This window comes from Nilaparvata lugens, chromosome 12 (genome assembly GCF_014356525.2).
Source record: "Nilaparvata lugens isolate BPH chromosome 12, ASM1435652v1, whole genome shotgun sequence".
Lineage (NCBI taxonomy): Eukaryota > Metazoa > Arthropoda > Insecta > Hemiptera > Delphacidae > Nilaparvata > Nilaparvata lugens.
In genome coordinates, this window is record NC_052515.1 from 22,501,085 (window position 1) to 22,522,031 (window position 20,947).

The 20,947-nt window shown below is 32.9% G+C and overlaps 2 protein-coding genes across 5 annotated transcripts in view; one reads left to right on the forward strand and one right to left on the reverse strand.

The window, feature by feature from the left end:
* LOC111055871 (dynein heavy chain 1, axonemal) overlaps positions 1 to 4,167 on the forward strand; it is a 357,355-nt gene extending 353,188 nt beyond the window's left edge. The window contains exons 56-57 of the mRNA XM_039439162.1: positions 717 to 846; positions 3,094 to 4,167. Coding sequence (XP_039295096.1) covers positions 717 to 846; positions 3,094 to 3,311 — 348 coding nt within the window. The 3' untranslated portion in view covers positions 3,312 to 4,167. The remainder of the gene's footprint in view (positions 1 to 716; positions 847 to 3,093) is intronic.
* Positions 4,168 to 9,529: 5,362 nt separating this feature from the next.
* The window catches only part of LOC111055873 (beta-1,4-glucuronyltransferase 1), a 30,119-nt gene continuing 18,701 nt past the window's right edge, over positions 9,530 to 20,947 (reverse strand). For all 4 annotated transcript variants that reach the window (XM_039439157.1, XM_039439158.1, XM_039439156.1 and 1 more), the window contains 6 exons: positions 16,777 to 16,958; positions 15,999 to 16,153; positions 14,623 to 14,967; positions 13,501 to 13,657; positions 12,266 to 12,416; positions 9,530 to 10,776 (listed from right to left, as the gene is read on the reverse strand). In XM_039439157.1, coding sequence (XP_039295091.1) covers positions 10,525 to 10,776; positions 12,266 to 12,416; positions 13,501 to 13,657; positions 14,623 to 14,967; positions 15,999 to 16,153; positions 16,777 to 16,958 — 1,242 coding nt within the window. In that variant the 3' untranslated portion in view covers positions 9,530 to 10,524. The remainder of the gene's footprint in view (positions 10,777 to 12,265; positions 12,417 to 13,500; positions 13,658 to 14,622; positions 14,968 to 15,998; positions 16,154 to 16,776; positions 16,959 to 20,947) is intronic.

Sequence of the window (20,947 nt, forward strand, 5' to 3'; positions counted from 1 at the left end):
CTTCCCGAGGTAGTTGTGAAGGAGATATTGTGGTAGTTATCCATACTTTAATAAAAAGAGTATTTTATTAGATAGACATTTATTATCAAATCAAAGATTTTTCATGAAATCTGTGGTTTGACAACATACTCTATAGGCTACCTACTGTATTTTCTGAAAACGTATTTCTTCAGGGCTACTTAATTTGTTAATGAAAAAATAATATCATATAGTACCCTTTAAACAACTTTTTAATATAAAATAATAAAAAACAACCAATTTTCAAAAACTTGAAAATAAAAACTTCCGAAACTGGTTATTGTTCTCTCGTTTGTTATTTTATATTGAAAAGTTTTTTAAAAGAGTGGGCTACTATGGTATTATTTTCCTATATTGTATACATTACCGGTATGTATAAATAAAAAAATCAAGGGAGGCCTACCCTTCTTCAATTTTATTTCTCACTACATGTTTTACTCACTTGAAAATTATATTATAAGTTGAAACATGTCGTGAGAAATAAAATAAAGTTGAAAAGGGTACTCTTTAGTTTTTTCACATGAATACTATTTATTGTATTGTGTATACAATACAATATATTATTATCTAGAATATATTATCTATTATACAATTAATATATTATTATCTAGTCTTTCAATTCAGTTCTCAAGCAAGGAAACTTCAACAATATAATCTATATCTTCTCTACCAAATCAAATATTTTTTTTGAATCTAAGGTACTTGACGCTCAACCAAAGAATTCACCAAAAGAAGGATGTGTCATACATGGCCTTTTCCTGGAGGGAGCCCGATGGAATCCTATGATACATAAGTTGGATGAATCTTTTCCCAAAGAGTTGTACACTGGTAAGTATAAGAATTTCAATTTCTAAAATTGAGCATTAAAAGAAGTCCATACATTCTCTGCTATGCTATATTTAATAGATCTAATGATTATAATAAACTATCAGGTACCGTAACCCATGCTTTGCACTGAATATCTTGTGTTGTAAATAAATGAAACTCCTCATGTCTAGGAAACATGAAAATAGGATAATTATCTATTATTTTTCAAAATCACGTGGATCAAATCTTCATCAGATTTGAATATTTTCAGCATTAAAAAAGGTATGATTGGTCACGAATCCCTCACCAATTCAGAATCATGAATTCACCAGCAGATTCATGAATCGCGTGTGCTAACAATTACGGAATCACTTGTAGAAGACTCTGTTTGGTTAGTCTCTAATCATTGAGTAGACTTTGAATAACAACTTAAATTGATTCGTTTGAATTGTTAAATTGAAATTAATGAGAATGAAAATAAGTCTATAACCGTCCTCAGTAAATTCAGAATCTGAATAATGTAAAATTGCAAGTTAATCAGTTCATTAGTCTGTTAATAAGAGTGATGATGCAATAATCGTGTATTTCCTATCCCGTACATTGTAGGCCCTCCAATAATAGAAACTTTATAATATTATAGACAAGCAGGAAATTCGTGCTCCGCAAAACTTGAAAAATTGAAAACTTGACCTCCTGAAATCTTGAAGAATTTGAAAGACACCTATAAGCATATCCTCGGTAAATTAAGAATCTATACACACAATTTCAAGTTAATCAGTCGAGTGGTTCAGAGCAAATGATGCGTCATATGTGAATTTCCTATTATATCCCGTAAGAGTAAGCCAATTCTTTCCTTTATAATATTATAGATTGGACACTCTGTTAGTCTAGCACACCAGTGTCGCGTCGCGTCTCAATATGCGGTTAGCCTAACAGAGTGTCCAATCTATAATATTATAAAGGAAAGAATTGGCTTACACGTACGGGATATAATAGGAAATTCACATATGACGCCGCATCATTTGGTCTGAACCACTCGACTGATTAACTTGAAATTATTATAATGTTCACATTGGAACGGAGCTAGCACGTATGAACATTATAATATTATAATAGGTATTAACTCGTCAGGTTATTGGGTTGCGACACATCTCAATATATGCGACTAGCCTTATCAGGTAAGTTGTGAGTTGAAGATTTGTTCTATAAATTTGAATAAAAACACAATATTTAGTTGGTAATAAGCCACAATCAAACCACTTCAGAAGAATAGAGAATAATTGTTTTTATTCTACTGTTTTTCTCCACGAAGGCTATTTCATACGATTGTCCAAACCCAGAGTTCTATTTTCAATCATATGTCACAATATACTTTTTAGCGCTAGTTTTTTATCAATTTTTATATCACCATCTCAAATAGGTCTAGTACCTCGAGATGCTTATACTCAATTGGCATTTCATTCTATTTTGTAATAGTATTTTCCCATGTTGTAAAATTTGTATTGCTTTTATTATTTATTTCTAAGATGTTTTAATTTTTTATTTCTGCCGATATTCTAACCGATTTATTCTAACGACTGTGCAAAAGGTTAAAAAAGATTCTTTCTGGTGATATTTTTCAAAGTTTGTATACAATCAAGCTATCGAAATAAGAATGCTTTCTCAGGAAAAAATTGTTTCCCATATATTTTTGAAATATGAGCGCCTAAAGTATAAATTTTTGATACGGATCATTTCAAATACTGTGAAAGATGAATTTATAAAATTTTGAGGATATATTCTTCGTTTTATAGTTGATTAAATTAAACAAATTAAATAAATTCTTTTTCTAGAAGCATTAACTTTTTCAAACGTTATTGCATTTACAAAAAATACCAACTAATAATTATGAAGAATTCATCCACAAAACTTAATCAATTTATCTCTCACTGTATTTGAAATTATCTGTCTCAAAAAGTTAAATTTTCGGCGCTCATTTCTCAAAAAGTGATGTTATGATCGGAAAAACATTTTTCCCTGAGAAAACATTTTTATTTTGATAGCTTATTTTGATTTTGATAGTAGTACCTACTTCTGAATTTTATCCATTTTAATTCTCTTTTCTCTTTCAGTTTCTTAAAAAGCAGATATAGAGGTACTCCTGAATTTTATCCAATTGAAATTATTAATATTATTATTACCATAAATAGCCAGTAGAGAGAAAATCAGAAGTGTTTTATTCAAGTTTGCGATGGATCATGGCATTGTAATTTTATTTGCTGTTTTCAGATATGCCTCCCATCTGGCTGATTCCATACCAGAGCCAACCAGGGGAAGAGTACTTGGGATATCACTGTCCAGTTTACAAGACGCTGAAAAGAGCAGGAGTTCTGTCTACAACAGGGCATTCCACCAATTATGTGTTGGCAATCGACATACCATCCGACAAACCAGAAAACCATTGGATCAAACGAGGCGTGGCACTGATATGTGCTTTGGATTTTTGAGAGTTCATGGTTCAAAGTTTGTTGGATATCAAAAATGTATTCATTGTGTTTGTCAACTAATTGATATATGAATGTTATTATGAGAAAAATGTGTAGGCTATATCAACAAGACAGAGAAACTTATAAGACAAATAAGACAGGGTGATTGGATCAATATTCCAGCATTACCGTGACAACTAATAGGCCTATATGTACACTGGATTTTTGGAACATTTTGTAAAATATGTTGAATAGTTTTGTTTCAGTTGAATATTATTTGGGATGGTTATTTAGCGAACCAGAAAAAATTGGATTGTACGAGCAGTTGTTAATCACTAAATTCTTGAAACATTGTTGTGGAATTATTATTTTAATAGGCTATCTTTAGAGTTTTTTTGAATATGGGTTTCAAGAGAACAAATAAAAAATCAAGAAGGTATTGATTGGGTTGAATAAAACATGATGCGAATAATTGCATTTGATTTTTGAGAGTTAATCAAAGAATTATTTTGTTGAAATGTGATTGATGCGAAGTTTGCTAGGTACGGTACTGTTGAATATTTTTTGAAGAGATTTACAGGTGAAAAAATTGTTAAAATTGGGAAAAGATGAATCAAAGTAATTCAATTACGAATAACTATTGAGAAATTGTTCATCTTTCCAAGTTGTTTTTGTTGCATTGGACTATGATTTTGAAGACAATAGCCTGTTCTGACAAATCAAGAAGCTAAACTGTGTGATTCAAGAGCAGAAGTCGTGATGCTAAAATACTGTAATACAGTATATAGTTTATGGGCACTCTATTATTTCTGAAACATACAGTAATTATGGTGGAATTGTTTTGATGAAATGTGAATAGGCAGTTATAGCTGCAGATAAATATTCTATGTGTTTGTTCCACTTGAGGTGTTGGTCAACTAATATTCCAAGGTATTTCATAGTTTGCACTCTTTCCAGTGATTTTATCTCTTGCTCTTCATTCATAGTATTGGATTTATTGGTATTCATTCTTAAATCCAGAGATATTGGTGGTTGCCCGGTTATGTTGGGTGAGAAAGTGATATATTTGGTTTTATCGGTATTTAAGGTGAGAATGTGGTCCTGAAGCCATTTTTGCACTATTTTTAAACTGTTGTTTGCATTATTAAAGAGCTCCTCCCAGCTATTTCCACTAAAAACGAGCGTTGTATCATCTGCAAATGACAATGTAGTACAATTTCTGAGATTTAGCTTCAACAGATCGTTAACATAGATTAGGAACAATATTGGGGATAAAACCGAACCTTGAGGCAAACCAAAATGTGAAGTAGATTGGATATCCGTTTGACCATTTAAAGTTAAATATTGTTTCCTATCCGACAAGTAGCTTGAAAAAAGTTTGTTTACTGAGCCTCTAATTCCAGATTCATCCAGCTTATTTAAAAGTATATTATGTGGGATTGTATCAAAAGCCTTTGATAAATCCATGAAGACGGCTAGAGATTTTTTGTTTTCATTAAAATTGTCATATACAATTTTATTCAAATGAATGACCGCGTCATTGGTTGACTTTTTAGCTTGAAACCCATATTGGTTATCACTGATTATATTCTCTTTTTCTAAAAAGCTCATCAATCTCAATTTTAAAATCTTTTCTAGTATTTTGGATAAATTGCTTAAAAGGCTTATTGGTCTGTAATTTTCAGGTTTGCTGAGATCTCCGGATTTAGGTATAGGTATGATTTTTGCTTCTTTAAATTTCTTGGGAAAATATCCACTGCTCAGACATTTATTAAATATAAATTCCAAAGGTGATGTAATAAAGTGTGATATTTGTTTTATAAATGCTCCAGTAAAATTATCGGCTCCAGGTGTTGCTTTATTTTTTAATTGATCAATAATTTTTTGTATTTCGGTGGCGTTAGTAGGACTGAGGAAGATACTTTTATCACATGGGTTAGTTTGAGATTGAGGAATGGGTATATTATTTATGTCATCAGAAATTTTCCTGGCAAAAGTCTCTCCTACCTCGGCAAAGTATTTGTTAAGTACTTTGGCCTCTATATTGATTGATTTGGTATTTTTTTTAGTATCTAAGAGCTCGTTGATATATTGCCAAGTTTTTTTGGAATTATTTTTGTGTTCGTCAAATTTTTTATTGAAGTAATCGGTTTTGGATTGTTTTATTAAATTATTCAGAATGTTCCTATATGTTTTGTACTGGTTGTTCAATTGAATATTATTTGGCTGCTTTATCAGCTTCTTATGCAGCTTATCTCTTACACGAATAGAATTTACTAAGCTGGGCGAAATCCATTTTTTAAGAGGCCTTTTATTCTTACTTAATTGAATTTTTTTTGTTCTTTTATGTGTCAAGTAATTTAATTTTTCAACTAAAACATCCACCATAATGTCTATATCATCGGCACTATATATATCGTACCAGTTTTCTCCTTGTAAATCGCACATAAGTCCACCAAAGTCGATTTTGGTTTTAGTCCATACTTCATCTTCCCTATGGTTCGTTTCCCTATCACTAGCCGCATTTAAATGTAAAGAAATACTATAATGGTCTGTTATATTGGTTTTTGAAATTACGCCTCTCACAACATTATTTTTGTTTTTATTTTCCTTGAAGAATATGTGGTCTAAACAGGATGCTACACCATTGAAGATTCTGGTTGGTTTATTTATATAAGATTTAAAGCCATTAATATGTAAAGTACTCAAGTATTCGTTTGATAAATGGTTATTTGCGAGAATATTAAGATTTATATCACCTAATACAATTATATTAGACATGTCTTTCATTTGATATAGACAGGCATCTAAGCTCGTAATAAATTCGTTAAGATTCAGAGCTGGAGATCGATAAATAGATATTATTATGTATTTAACGTTAGGAACCGTATACACTTTTTCAGATTGTTTAAGCGTTGGTCGCAAATTTTCTCTTCGCTATTTTTAGACGTCACCCAGAATGAGAAAATATTGAAAACATCTATCTCTGATTTGCATTCTAGGGAAGGGGATTTCAAAATAAGCTCCATTGTTTCGAATTCGGCTTGAGGAAAATAATCACTGTAAAGTACGCCGTAAGTCTGTTCTTTGATTATTTTGCAGCATAACTCATCAAAGTCTGGAATAAAATAGAGCTTGCCGTATTCATAGAATTGAAGTACTTCGGATGCTTGGATCGCCTCTTCCGTGATATATTCAACGCACTCAAGGCTGAGTTCGGGAAGTATGTATTTACGAGCTGCTGCAAGCGTTAATAACGCATTCAATGCTGATTTGAAATTCACTTTGCCGGTGTAAATAAAAAACTTCATACCTTGAAATCCTTCCGGGTGCAAATCGTTTATTATAACAGTATTATCTTCTCTGAGCTCACCGTAGAACATGGCTTGAAACACATCACTTGCTGTCGCAAACAATAGTTTGTGTCCTTTAACAACAACTTGCTCAGAGCCAACAATAAATTCACAATCACAGTTAACGTTGTTTTCGTATAAATTGTAGAAGCGTTTTTCGAAGTCAGTTAGATTTAGACTTTCAGTATCAGTATCAGAATCAGTATCTGTAGTCAAGTTTCCGGAATTCGACGACATTTCCAATATCTAACCCACTTTCTTCAATGTATTTGATTTGTATTACAATATGCCTATAAATTATTGATACCCTACGCCTACTCACAAAATGAATTGAAATAGATAACAGAAAACTCAGGACTCACAAACAAAATTCACGATACAGAGAGCAAGACGGAAACTTTAATACTAGAGTACTACCCAACTTTATTTTTAATCTCGTGTTCTAGAGGAGACTTTACGATGGAATGAAGTAAAGATAAGATACCTATGCGATAGTAATAGGTATTATAGGTATAAACAGAACGGTATTATCTCGATTTGATACAAGAGAATGACTTGTCATCTCGTCGATTGAGATAATAATCTCGTCTAAATAAGATAACAAAAATGATGGAATATCAGAGAACAAACTAATCTGAAGCCGAAAGAAGGAAGAGTTTTTTAGAGTTAAAAAAATATTTATGTTATAAAAGTTTAATATTGGAGATTGAATATACAGATATATATTACAATATATTTCTGCAGCATACAGATACAAAGAGCCTTTGCCTGTATGCAATAATTTACCAAAAGTAATGTACCGTACTGAAGAAAAAAGTTATCAGTAATATTTACAGTGGTATGACGGTGTATTAAGTAACCAAATTAATTTGAAAATCAATCTGCAATTATGGTGTAGTAACGAATCCAATAGGTAGTGTGTGATAAAATTTGGAAAATTTTCAGTTTCTTCTCTATATACTGTACGAGGATAGTTTCTATCTCTAAAAACTCGTAAATAATAGTGTTATGTTATTCTTTTCATTCATGTTTTTTCTGATTCACTTTGTTTCCTGTTGATTAGCTTTTTTCATATATTGCAACCAACATATTCAAAACTGCATACAATGAGTTTATCTCAAGTTAATCATAATGAAATAGATTCAAATGGGTTTTTAATATTGATAGTAATTAATCTACACACTGCATACAACTGCATAAAACTGCATACAATGAGTTTATCTCAAGTTAATCATAATGAAATAGATTCAAATGGGTTTTTAATATTGATAGTAATTAATCTACACAAGGTAGAAAAACAATGTGCTCAGCTCTATAATACTCCCCAATAATTTATTGGGTCCAAGTTTTGCCAAGTCTATTCCATGTAAGCACTAGCTCTACGTAAGGTCACTTTTAAGGCCAAGCACTCACCCTAGAACAAATTTACCCAGCAAATCTGGGAGACTAACAAATCTAAAAAAAAACAAGTTTTGCTTATTATAAGAAGGTTAAAAATATAATTTATATTAGTTTGTTAAAAAAATGTAAAAGTCGCACATGAAGCAGAATAATATGATGAAGATGAATAAGTTGAAGTAGATAACTATATCGTCTTCTTTTATTGACCGGGGGTAAAACTACAAAGGAAGAAGACGAACGGAGAATTTTCAGCATTTCAGCATTGTTTTTACAGTGGTTTTCTTTTATAAGAAAATATCACACTCAATGTTAATTGGAACACATTTATGCAAATTTTATCCATAAATACATATAGTTTGAGGTTCGCTCAAGGTATATTGTTTTGGTTAATAAGCGTTTTTTTCATTCTATTATATTCTGAGGACAAGCATTTGATTTGGAAGTGTGCTGCGATTTGGTTGCACTGTGAGCAACAATATTTCCTATTCATTTTTTGGTTCATCCGAATAAATTAAAAATATAGAGAATGATTCAAAACGAATGTTCCAATTTAAAACAACTATATTTATTTTAAAAACGGTGTACACAAACCAATATTATACTTGCAACAAGTATACAACAAGTTTACAATGTTCAATGTTCCCTCCCTTGGAGACTCTGACCTCTACAAAAAAGTAGGTTTCACGGTGTAATATTTACTCCATGGTTTGTGGAAATGCACGAAAATAGTTCACGTTAGGAATGAGGAGACGTATTTTTTTACAAATAGCAACGAGGAGACGTATCATGTGAACTGTAAAGTCAATCAACATAATTGTTCATATAAATGGGGAACTGAAAACCCTTATTAAAAATTGGATTATGAAGGAGATTCGTCTAAGGGCCATATACCTAATTACGTACATAGCGTAAACTACGTTTAACGCTAAACCATGTTCACTTGTAGATATGGTTGCATCTATCATAATGTGTTTCATAAGGGGTTTAAACTAACAGCTGACATTTCTCCATTTAAACCAAGTATCTGCCCGAGTATCGGGCCTAAGTGAACATTTTTCGTGTATTTTCACAAACCATGGTGTATGAACCCTAATTTTTTGTATATTTCGTCCGAGCATGGAAAGTAGGTCATATGTTGTATAAATTAGAATTGGAACCGTTTTGGGCTTATAAGCCTGTGGTACTTTTCTGTACGTTGTGTAATTATGAATGATTAAATAAATAATAAATAATAAAGAATAAATATAGAGCTCTTATAATAGCCGACACAATCATAAACTTGATGCTTATTTGATCTGGAATTGGTTGGTGAGCACAGTTTTTAAAAATACGAGTTATAATTGTTTAAAATTAGAAGATTTATTTTGAATCATATTCTGATTTTTCCTATAGTGCAGGTAACTTATTGTCTGACTTGGAAAGTATTTATATCAATAATTTACAATGAGAACATCATATTGATACTCGAATAAAATAAAACAAAAGCATTTTAAAAAATATCTTTAATATAAACATTCCATATTGATGATGTCTAAGATCTAACGATAACATAATGTATTTACTGATATGCCAAGGACAATATTTACTGGATCGGTTTTTGGTAACAAAAAATAATAGCAATAGGCAATTAATTTGAGCCAATTATAGGAATGTGAGTATGTGGAATAGTGTGTGAAAGTAGTGTCTGTATGAATATTTATGTGTTGTTAATTACTCCAACATATATATAGTGCAATATGATTTTCTGTTTAGAGAAGTTTCAAGATTCAGTTCTTAGTTCCCCTTTATTGACTTTATTGAAGTCTGTTCGAAGTTCTGTTACTTGTCTTAAACCAAATATTGGAGAAGGTGAACAGTAGCAACTCTATTCTGACACGAAAAGTTACAATATACAGTTCTGAGTTCCGTAAATAGCTTTCAAGACTCAACCCGAGTTACCTGATTTGTTAGGATTTGGTTCCGAGTTCTCTGACTGACTCTAAAACCTACAATATCAAATTCTGAGTTGCCTGCTGGTGTAAGATTCGGATATGGGTTGTCTAACTGACTCAAGAGCTTTCACGATTCTAAGACTCGCAGAATCATGATTCAAGACTCGATTCTAAGTTCCCCTGCAGATTTTAGTTGCGTGTTACCATTCTAATTTGTTGAGAATCCATTCTAATGTGTTTTCTAATTCGCTGACGAGCGTAACATGACACTCAGAATGTTCTACGATTGGCTGAGAATCAGCTGTTTGTGAGAATTAGCCAATCAGAGGACATTTTGGGTGTCATGTTGAAACGCTCGTCAGTGGCCAGCTTAATAATATTTTCCAAATTGTCTGATTTGAGAGTCTTCAAGACTCACTCAATTCCGAGTTCCCTTACTGGTTTGATACTCAATTCCATGCCCCTGACTGGCCTAAGACTCGATTCCGTGTTCCCTGACTGGTTTGAAAGCCAATTCCGTGTTCCCTGTGCCCCTGGCACAGCTGTCACTCATCTGTTTTTCTTCTCCTTTTTGTCGTCTTCGACTTTGGGTGGTTTTGGCTTGGGTTTGGCCACACTTGGATAGGGTTTGTTGTAGCGCGCGTAAATTTCGCGCTTGAACGCGTCAAAATGACGCCGATTCTGGTTGTTCTGCGCCTCGCGCCAAGATGGCCGACTCTTGCGCACCTGCAAACCCCAGTGGCAATTGAACACAGGAGACAGCACCTGAAACTGGTAGCCTGCCACGTGCATCTCGTACACCTGAAAACAGCAACTTTCAATAATTAATAAATTAGTACAGGAATATACATTCAAATTCAATTTTATTAAGCCAAAACACTTTAAACTTGCCATGTCAACAGGTATTGAAAAATACACAAAATAAATAAATAGAATAACAGGAGCTTACGAAAATATAGCACATCACATGAATTATAACATTCTTCTACACTTTACATACAAATAACTGTAATTTTACAGGTGAATAAATTAGAACACCCTATCATTTAAAAACTCTTCAACACTATAATATGCCTTTTCATAATTCCTTGGCCTATGCCTTGGCATAATATGCCATAAATTCAATAAATAAAAATACAGAATTGAATTATAAAAAATGTCCTAGATACAACAATAGCATAGGTTCTAGACAACTGTTGAGTGGGAAACAGCTTTCGCTGTTATCCTAATAATCAGTTATTTGATGCATAGAATTTATACATACTATTTTCCAATCAAACTTCATTACCTCAAACCTCATAGGCTCAACTCACACTTACGCGACTCAGGTCGAGAAGAAACTGCGACTCCAGTCTCATGAAGCATGTGTTTTCAAATGGTGACACTCAGACCAGTCGATTCTAGTCTCCGCGACCTCGCGACTGTGAGACTGAGTCGAGCGTCGACTCGACATGTTGGTGGAGCGTCGACTCGACATGTTGGTGAAGCGTCGACTCGACATGTTGGTGGAGCGTCGACTCGACATGTTGGTGGAGCGTCGACTCGACATGTTGGTGGAGCGTCGACTCGACATGTTGGTGGAGCGTCGACTCGACATGTTGGTGGAGCGTCGACTCGACATGTTGGTGGAGCGTCGACTCGACATGTTGGTGGAGCGTCGACTCGAAATGTTGGTGGAGCGTCGACTCGACATGTTGGTCGAGCCTCGACTTGAGTTGCGTAGTACCGTGCATTTTTAATTAAAGTATGGTTATGTTTCATGAAAGTTATGTTTATCATTTTAGATAAGTCAATAATAAAAATTAGATAAGACGATATATTCATAATAATTATTATAAAATTTGTTACATGCTAAGTAGTGACAAATTAAATCTTATATTTTTAATGAAGTAAGGTTAGAAAATGGAGTAGCATGGAACTGAAGTAGTGACAATGAGCAAAAAATTCTGGAGTATCCTCGACTAGAGTTGTACGATTTGAGTCGAGGTAGTGTGAGTTCAGCCATAGAGGTAGTTATAGATAGATCAAACACTAGAGGAAAACCTCTGTCCAGGAAAACCAATTTTCTCAGTAACTCAGGTTATATTTCATGAGAGTTAAACTGATACACAACCATCCAATATTTTTTATATGATGATGCAATAAATTAATCACTGCAGTATAGACGACGGCAACTTTACGATATCACAGATTGTATTATGTTGAACTTTATTGTATTGTGTGAAGGAGGCAAAATTGATTTTCACCTGTTGTCTCCATTAATGAATAAATAAATGAATTACAACGTTACCTGGCTATTCCTAGTGAATCCATATCCAATGAAGCGCTCATCATGGGGTGGTACCGTGTCCGATGCGACATAGAATGGCTCGTAGAGAAACTCATAGTTTGTAACATTATGACTCACGTGGATCTCATTTGAGCCAATGTCTTTGATCCACCTGGAAAATCATAATTCAACATTTTATTATTCATACTAATGTCTACATATTTATATGAAATGTTTATTCATTTTTGTATGAATTTGAGAAGGAACAATTTTTGCCATGATGAAGTTTTGGGCTACCACCTGTTCTTTCTTGCCAATATTGTTGTTTGATTGTATAAATAAATGAACCAGAATGTCTTTTCCAGAAGTAAGTAGAATGATTGAACAATATTGGATAATATTGATCAATGTTTATTGATAATTTCCATTTAATGAGAAAAATAAACTACAAAATATGTACGAGAATTTATTACAGTAGCTTTATTAAAGTAAATCTTACATTAAATTCACACCTAATACAGAACTATATCAGATTATTATAAAATACATTTTACTCTGAAAGTGCAGCCCTACGATATAACATTCATTTTAATACTACATGTATTATTGGATAAGATTGAAAAAATGAAAATACTATATTGAAAATGTCATTTTCAAAATTCATAATTAATGTCTTCAAAGTTGAAAAATCTCGAAAATAAATCTATTTCCCATGAGAAGTTAATCAATAATATTTAGAAGACTTCATTTTCAATATTATTCTCAACGGTTTTCAAGTTGGAAAAAACTTGGAAATCAAATCGGTTTCTCAGGAAAAAATATATACACATTATGTTCCCTCTCACAATAGTATACTATAGGTAGAGCTGGGCTAACATATTCAAGGCGGGAACGCTCAGTCTGAGTTTCTCTCCCGGCTGTAAGGATCTCACAAAATAAAATCTCTTTTGGAAAATTAATTGGGAAGTTCTTAGCCTCGGAAAAGATGGCAATGAAATATAAAATATGGGATTGCAAACATTTTTTTTTCATTTGAATTTTAGGCAATAATACTGTATTGCAATAGATTAGATATAAGATACTGTTGTGAGTCGGAACAGGCAAGAGCCTAAACCTTGAATGAAAGAAGAAGAAGAAGAAAGGTAGTGAAATTAACTGAGAAATTAATTAACTTATTTTACATTATTAGACAAAATTTACCAATTCCACAGTAACTTTCAAGTTTACAGGAGTTTAAAATAAAATTATCAACTCACCTAGAACTATTGGTTGCAAACTGGTTGAAAATGAACACTTTCTGATGGAAGGGCCTGGCTAGTCCTTTGCCCACCAGTCGAACGAGGTCAGTCTTGTTGCGGGGGAACCTCACACGTTCATCCAACTCGAATGTGGGTATCACGTAAGCGCATAGACCTAAAAATTGATAAAAACATGCATTACCCTTTCAAAAATCACATTAAAACTTGGGTTAATGATAAAATAATCATTTAGGATACACACAAATACAGTAATATGCAAAATCTTCAAGTCATTTGCAATATTGTGTGTTGAACTTTTAGTTATATCTGGTCATTTTTGTAAATTGAATATCCTTCTCAAAAATTTATATTTTCTTGAAATTTTTGTTTTATGAAATCAAATTTCATAAATTTATCTCTTACCGAGTTTGAAATGATCTGTCCCAAAAATTCAAACTTTATGCGATCATAAATCAAAAAGTAATGATCGGAAAAAATTGTCCTAAGAAAACTATTCTATTTTGATAATTTGACAGTATAAAAATCGAAAAACTTTGAAAAATATCACCAGTAGAAAGATTTTTTTAGCCTTGCACAGCCTTAAATATGTGAGAAGGATATGTGTAGAAGTTACTATTAGTGTTCACAAACATTTTATTAATGTAGGTATTCATTTATTCCATTTTTGTATGTGAAGATCATTGAAATGGTTTGCGATATAAATGTGCGGGTTTTGCCAATAATTTTATCTTGAAATACTGTATCGAAATCATGTATCACATGACCACGTTCCCATTTGAAAACAAAATGAAGTTAGATTCGTAGTGAAGTTGGATTCATATGACTGATCCAAGATGGCATTTTGAAGCGACAGAAAAGTAGTTTTTCAATTCGTATAGGATCCCCATGAAACCTACTGTCAAATTATCCTTGTAAAAGAAATATTTAGCTCTCTTTTCTGTTTAGGGCTACTTGTAATATAAACAGAAATAAAAATCTCAGTACCCTTTTATGAATTATTCAGCTGCTTCCATAATAATCACCATTTCTGTATATAATTACAAGTTACTGAATCCAAGGATGAATACAACAGTTCATAAGCGAGTTTTCCAACTCAGGAGGTCGCTAGTGATAAATTACCTTTACAATGAGCCTTCTCCATGAAAGTATCCAACTCCTTAGCCATTCCACTGCTTGGCACAATGTCGACATCTGTCATGAACACATACTTGCCCTGGCAGTTCTTGCGAGCCAGGTTCCTGAGATGATTCTGAGGATAGGGGTTCCTGGTGCGCCATCTCACGGTGGCCGGTGACCGCTTATTGGCCAGCAGCCTCAGGGTGACCTCGGGGTGGTTGCAGTCGTACTGAGTGGTGTCCTCCGAACCACTCACGATGCTAGGCACCTTGTCCTTGGAGAACGCCATGTGGAAGGTCACCCGCTCCCTGATCGGCGGGTAGCATCTACGCAGGTAGGACACGTAGCCTGTCAACAGACACACCACATGTCAAACTTGTTTTATCTACAATATAATAAATGAAAAATGGCTTTTACACGTACGGGATAGGAAATTCACGTATGACGCATTATCACGTCTGAACTAGGTACTTGACTGATTAACTTGACATTTTGCATATTACCGTAAAACAGAAGTTGTTTCCTAGCTGTAAATTTCTATTGAAATAGGTAACATTGTTTTAACATAGAATAAGATTATAAAAATTTAGAAATAATTAGTGTCTGTTTTCTCCAAGGTACTTTCGAGTTATTTGTGTGATGAGAAGTGATTACTCCAGTAGATGTAATTTGTCACATTTTCATGTCAGGTGAGTCATAAACTGCCATCAAACAAATTGCTCTTGTTGATATATATTACTAGATGAATGAGTAGGACGGGACATTACCTTGATTGGAACGCACACGCAATCCTAACACAAACCATATTTCCTCTATCTTGACAACAATCAGTAAAATACACATCAGTTTTTCATCAGTAAATACACATTCTGCTCTGATTTTGATCAATACAGTCTGAAGTGAACGCATCCAGGAAACGTCGAACTGGTGAGATTCAATAGATAACATCTTTACTTTACTTTTCTTGTTCGTCACAATTATTAAACTGCATTAAGGGAGCAACGATCCCGCAGTATATGACACGTCAAAGTTTAATCTAATAACTACCATCCCTCATATTGCAACATAACAGATCCCACATAACATACATCAATCAAACATTATTCAACAAGGAAGTCTGCTAACCTGTACGGACACAATACAATAAGGAATTCCCTGAGTGTTTTTTGAACATCCATAAGTTATATGGATAAGGTTCATAAGTTAGAACGCATCATTCGTGTTCCTCCTATACCGTACAGTTACTAAATATAAGCCAAAGGTACTTAGCCAAGGTACTCGAGTATAAGCCAATTCCTTACTTTATAATATTATAGATAGCATGAATGAATGAATTTGATTTATGAATGAGTTTTGAGGATATTTGTGCATTGGCTGACCTTTGAGCAAATGAATTTCGCCGTCACCGGCCGCAAACAGGGCCACCGAAATGGGTCCCGTCCAGTGATGAGTCACTTCCACCAGAGAATGCAGCTTCTCCAGCGAGCTCTGAGTGGCCAGGCACACAGAGTACTCTTCAGATACCTCCGCAAACCTGAATAAATGAATTTATTGATTAAGATCATTGTTGTAAACTAGATTCAATTGAAAAAATGACAGAAATCAGTAAACAGTTACAGTATGAAGTTACATCAAGTTACAGTAGGATACAGAAGATAAAGTAAGGTACAGTGAAAAATAATAAATTAAAAAATATGTTTGAAGACTCATGAAAAATTAAATTAAAAGTTTATGAATTAATGTTGGCAGACTCATTAAAAATGTATTTGAAAGTAGATGAATTAATGTTGGAAGACTTATGGAAGAACAATTTAGAAGTAGATGAATTAATGTTAGAAAACTCATAAAAAATTAATTTTAAAGTAGATGAATTGATGTTGGCCGACTCATGAAAAATTTATTCGAAAGTAGATTAATTAATGTTGGAACACTCATGGAAGATCAATTTAGAAGTGGATAAATTACGGTAATGTTGGAAGATTCATGAAAAATTTATTTTATTTTAAAGTAGATGAAAATGTTGGAAGACTCATGGAAAATTTATTTTAAAGCAGATGAATTAATGTTGGCCGACTCATGAATAATTTATTTGAAAGTAGATGAATTAGTGTTGGAATACTCATGAGGTCATGGAGTTGAAACATGAAAATGCCATACCTTTCCCCCACAACAACAGCATCGAATAGCTTGTAAAGATGCAGTTTGTCCCATCGGCCGAGCCGGGGGTCCAGTCGGAACTCGGAAGAGGGGTCAGCCACGCCCACCCTTACCCCAGCCCCTGTCCCCTGGTGAGCACTCTTGCATCCCTTTTGTCCGTCACCAACACACAATGGTGCTACCTGTAATACAATCACATACAATCACACATCTATAGACTTTTAAAAAATTGCAGAATCATCAGTACAATGAACTTATAAAGTAAATTCGTATGGCTTTTAGTTGGTTGGGAGTCCCTTACGGGGTACCTTGCCTGGATATATCATTTCATAGGATATATGATAATGATTAATAATGAAGAGTACAGGCAAGACTCTTTGTGCAAAATAAGTACATCTGGGAATATGGTACTGTGTCCAAGTGTCTGGGTACACGCCATTACCTCATCAAACTTGACACTGGCAGAAGCATTAAGCCGCATATCACCCAGCTTCAAGGTACTATATGGTACCGGTACCCAAGAAATAAGAGAAATTTAGACCACACCAGTCATATAAAGTGACAAGATTCCGGGGCCACATCAAGTGATAGCTAGACCACCAGAAGGACTTCAAAACAATGTAGAACGATCTCCACGACCAGTTAGGAGTCGTCACCCTCCTACATGCTATAGGAATTCTGTTCTCTATTAACCTTTCATAACGAGGTTTCCCACTAGTAGAGTAGACTGTGATATCCCTACAGATGTGGTTACCTGGCAACATAATATTGATGTTGATTCAATATACAAATTGAGTTATTCTTATCTACCATTCACAGTGTAAGCATTAAAACGTATTTTCTATTCAATTATGGGTTATTCAATTTTCATATTATTTTCAATTACAATAGTATTACTACCATAATAGTATAGTGGTCAATGGGCCTCACGACTTTTATGTATAAGCCGGGAGCGATTGTTTAACATGCCCAGCCTATGACACGGATGAACTGTTTTCAAACAGTAGATTTTATCAACTGATACTAAAAGGAATTACCGCACTCTCTTCTTGTAGCCCACTGAAGGAAATTCTACCTTTTGAATAACATTTCATGAAAATAACAATAATTTTCACAATCCCATAGAATAATTAAAAATAGTGAAGTATATAAGTATATCATAGAGATACTTTACAATTTACAATACAAATATTGTATTATTTTTGTATTTGTGTTTACTGCTTGGTAAAGTCAAAATAAATATCATTGAAGAATTACAAGGTGAGTAAATTACCAAATTACAAGTAGGTGAGTTACAGTTCTAAGTACATTTATTACATTAGGCCATAAGGTCAGACTATTGAAATGATATAACATAATTATACTCCTTGAATATCCAATACTGAATAAGTATTTTCATGATAACATCCATGAAACTCTCTGAATGAATGATCAGTTTATTTAAGTTCAATATTTTTGAAACATGGAGAGAAAATAAAAAATATTGCATGTATATACTGTATTGAATAATATAGTAGAGATTGATTGATTGATTGATTTTTATTATGACGTACTAGGTCTCGATAGACCCGTTGCACTAAACAACAGTACAATACAAAACAAGTAAACAAGATACAACAGTATTCAAATAAACAAGAATATAAGTATCACAAATAAAAACAGTTAACTGTTGGAAGTTAAAACAGAATTAAATTAGATAATATAAATTAAGATAATTATAAGTAGATAATAAAGATGATGTTATGAAAAAGAGAGAGTAGAGAATGAAATAAGGAGAAAAGTAAAAGAGATGAGAAAGTAGAAGAAGAAGAGAAATTGAAGAAATGATATGAATATGAATCAATTTAATTCTTGTTTACACCTGCTTCTGAGCCAATTCAATAAAATAATATTATTTATACATGTTATTGAATTAATGAAAATTCATGAATACATTATATAGATTTTTTTTGATTTCCCATGCAGACAGATATAAATGGAATAAAAAGATTAAAAAATAATAATAATACAAATGAAAGAAAAATTAATAATAACTGAGAATAACAAAAACATATTCTCAAACTGAAGTTTATGTTAACGGTCTATGTACGTTCCAATATTTACAATCAAATTATTGACAAGCTCACACCTACAACGATTCAAGTCATCCCCCCTCAAACTGTATAATTACCAAGATGCTGGTACAACTTCTTTTTGAAAAGTTTAAACGAACCACAAAGAACTATATGATCAGGCAAATCATTCCACTCTCTTGAGGCTTTAACAACAGAAGATTTATTAAAAAATACTGTACGATGCAGAGGTATCTGTAACTTATAGCGATGAGCTCTTGTTCGACGTTGTGGATTTACATCAGTCATGAAGGTGAAAGCCTCACGAAGATACTCTGGACCGTCATTTAGAACCAATAGTTTAAAGAGAACGAATAGGCCTGATGCTATGGAGAATTAAGATTGTTCAGAAGTAACATAATAATTTCATCGGTTTCTAAACTCATTACTGATTATATCAATAATAAATGAGGACAAAAATATCCTACATAGTACCTAGTTCCATAGTTAAATTACCGTTTTTCAACCGAAAGTAAGCTTCAAGGTCACTGCAAGATATTACAAGCAATTGGAATTTTGACCTATTATTTCTGATACTATAGAGAAACATAACGTGAATTTCAGATTACAAACAGATTATAATACAGTAATTTGTAGTCTGGATTAATAAATTATTATTCACAATCAAGATTATCTGACAAGAAACAACAGAAAATTTTGAATGAATTAGTACGCCAAAGACAATAAAGTGACTAAACAATCATAATCTTCTTCTAAACGTGGAACTCAATAAAGAGAAATCTTCTTCGAAGAATAATTGAATGAAGAAGCCAGTGATGGAACAAATTGTTAGCGTTATTTTGTGGCTTGAAACAGATTAACTGATTCACGAATTAACATTAGCCAAATTGGTTTTAGCAAAATTACTGGCTGTTTCCTAATGGTGCAGTTCACTACATCTATTCACCGTTCTATTAGTCTTAATTGTCTGAAACGAGAGCTTATTCTACCGCAACATGTACATATTCCCCTACATTTTCCATGGTTCATTCTTTCTCAAAGTCTGTAATTGAATAAAGGAAAATTACTATTTTAAAATACTGAATACTGAACAATAAGAAAAAACTCAGAAACAAGTTTCTAGTTGAGATGAGAAATAATTTACTACTAATTGAGACAGAATAATTTATTATTATTCATTTGATATTGATCTTTATTCATTTATACAATAAGCACATTATCAAAATGATAGGGAGAAGAAAAATAAGATAACCTTGAGCTATTCCTCTCCCAAATTTAGATAGCACATAGTCCGAAATAGGTTAAGTCTTGTAGTTTTTAATTCACAAGATTTTTAAATAGAATTAAAATTAATAAATTAAAGGCAATGGACTGATCTTCTTTGTTTGCTTCACAATGAATGAATGAGATCAATCACGTTGATCTGCAAAATGCTGTTGAACAATACAGTACATATTATAGAGATGTGAAAATACAAATTCAACTATTATTTGAAAAAAATTATTATTGAACAAATCATTCTAATCATTCATTTAATTTGAAGTAGAAGTTATTGACACCAAGCCTTAATTAAAATAGAATCCTACACATTGAAGTTTGGTAAATGGACTTTACTTCTTAAAATTGAATTACTTCAATCCTAGCTACTTGACAATTATTGTCAAATCACGTTTGATTATTTTTATCAGTGCGCAAAATAAATAGAAACAACGTAATAGGTAGCATAATATTATATAAATACCATTATTCTTGAAACTGGTTACAAAAGCTTAATTCATCTAAATCTTAAATGAAAGGAAGGTCAGTGAATTCAGTTCCCGCCATCAACCTTGAACCAATATAACTGTTAATTTCTCCCAATATACTGAACTCACATAAATGATAATCTTCTTCAGTCAATTTCAATTTACAGGATTAATGACATACCGCTTAACGCGTTAAACGAGTTTCTATCATTGAACTCTCTGTCTGTTCACAGTTCCAATACCAGTAAATGGAGTTTAATGGATGTATTAATAACTTATCTGTTGAATGATTTCTGGTCGTTGTGTTTCTTTCTTGAAGTCCGCACCATCCTTCTCTCTGATATCAATCGGTAA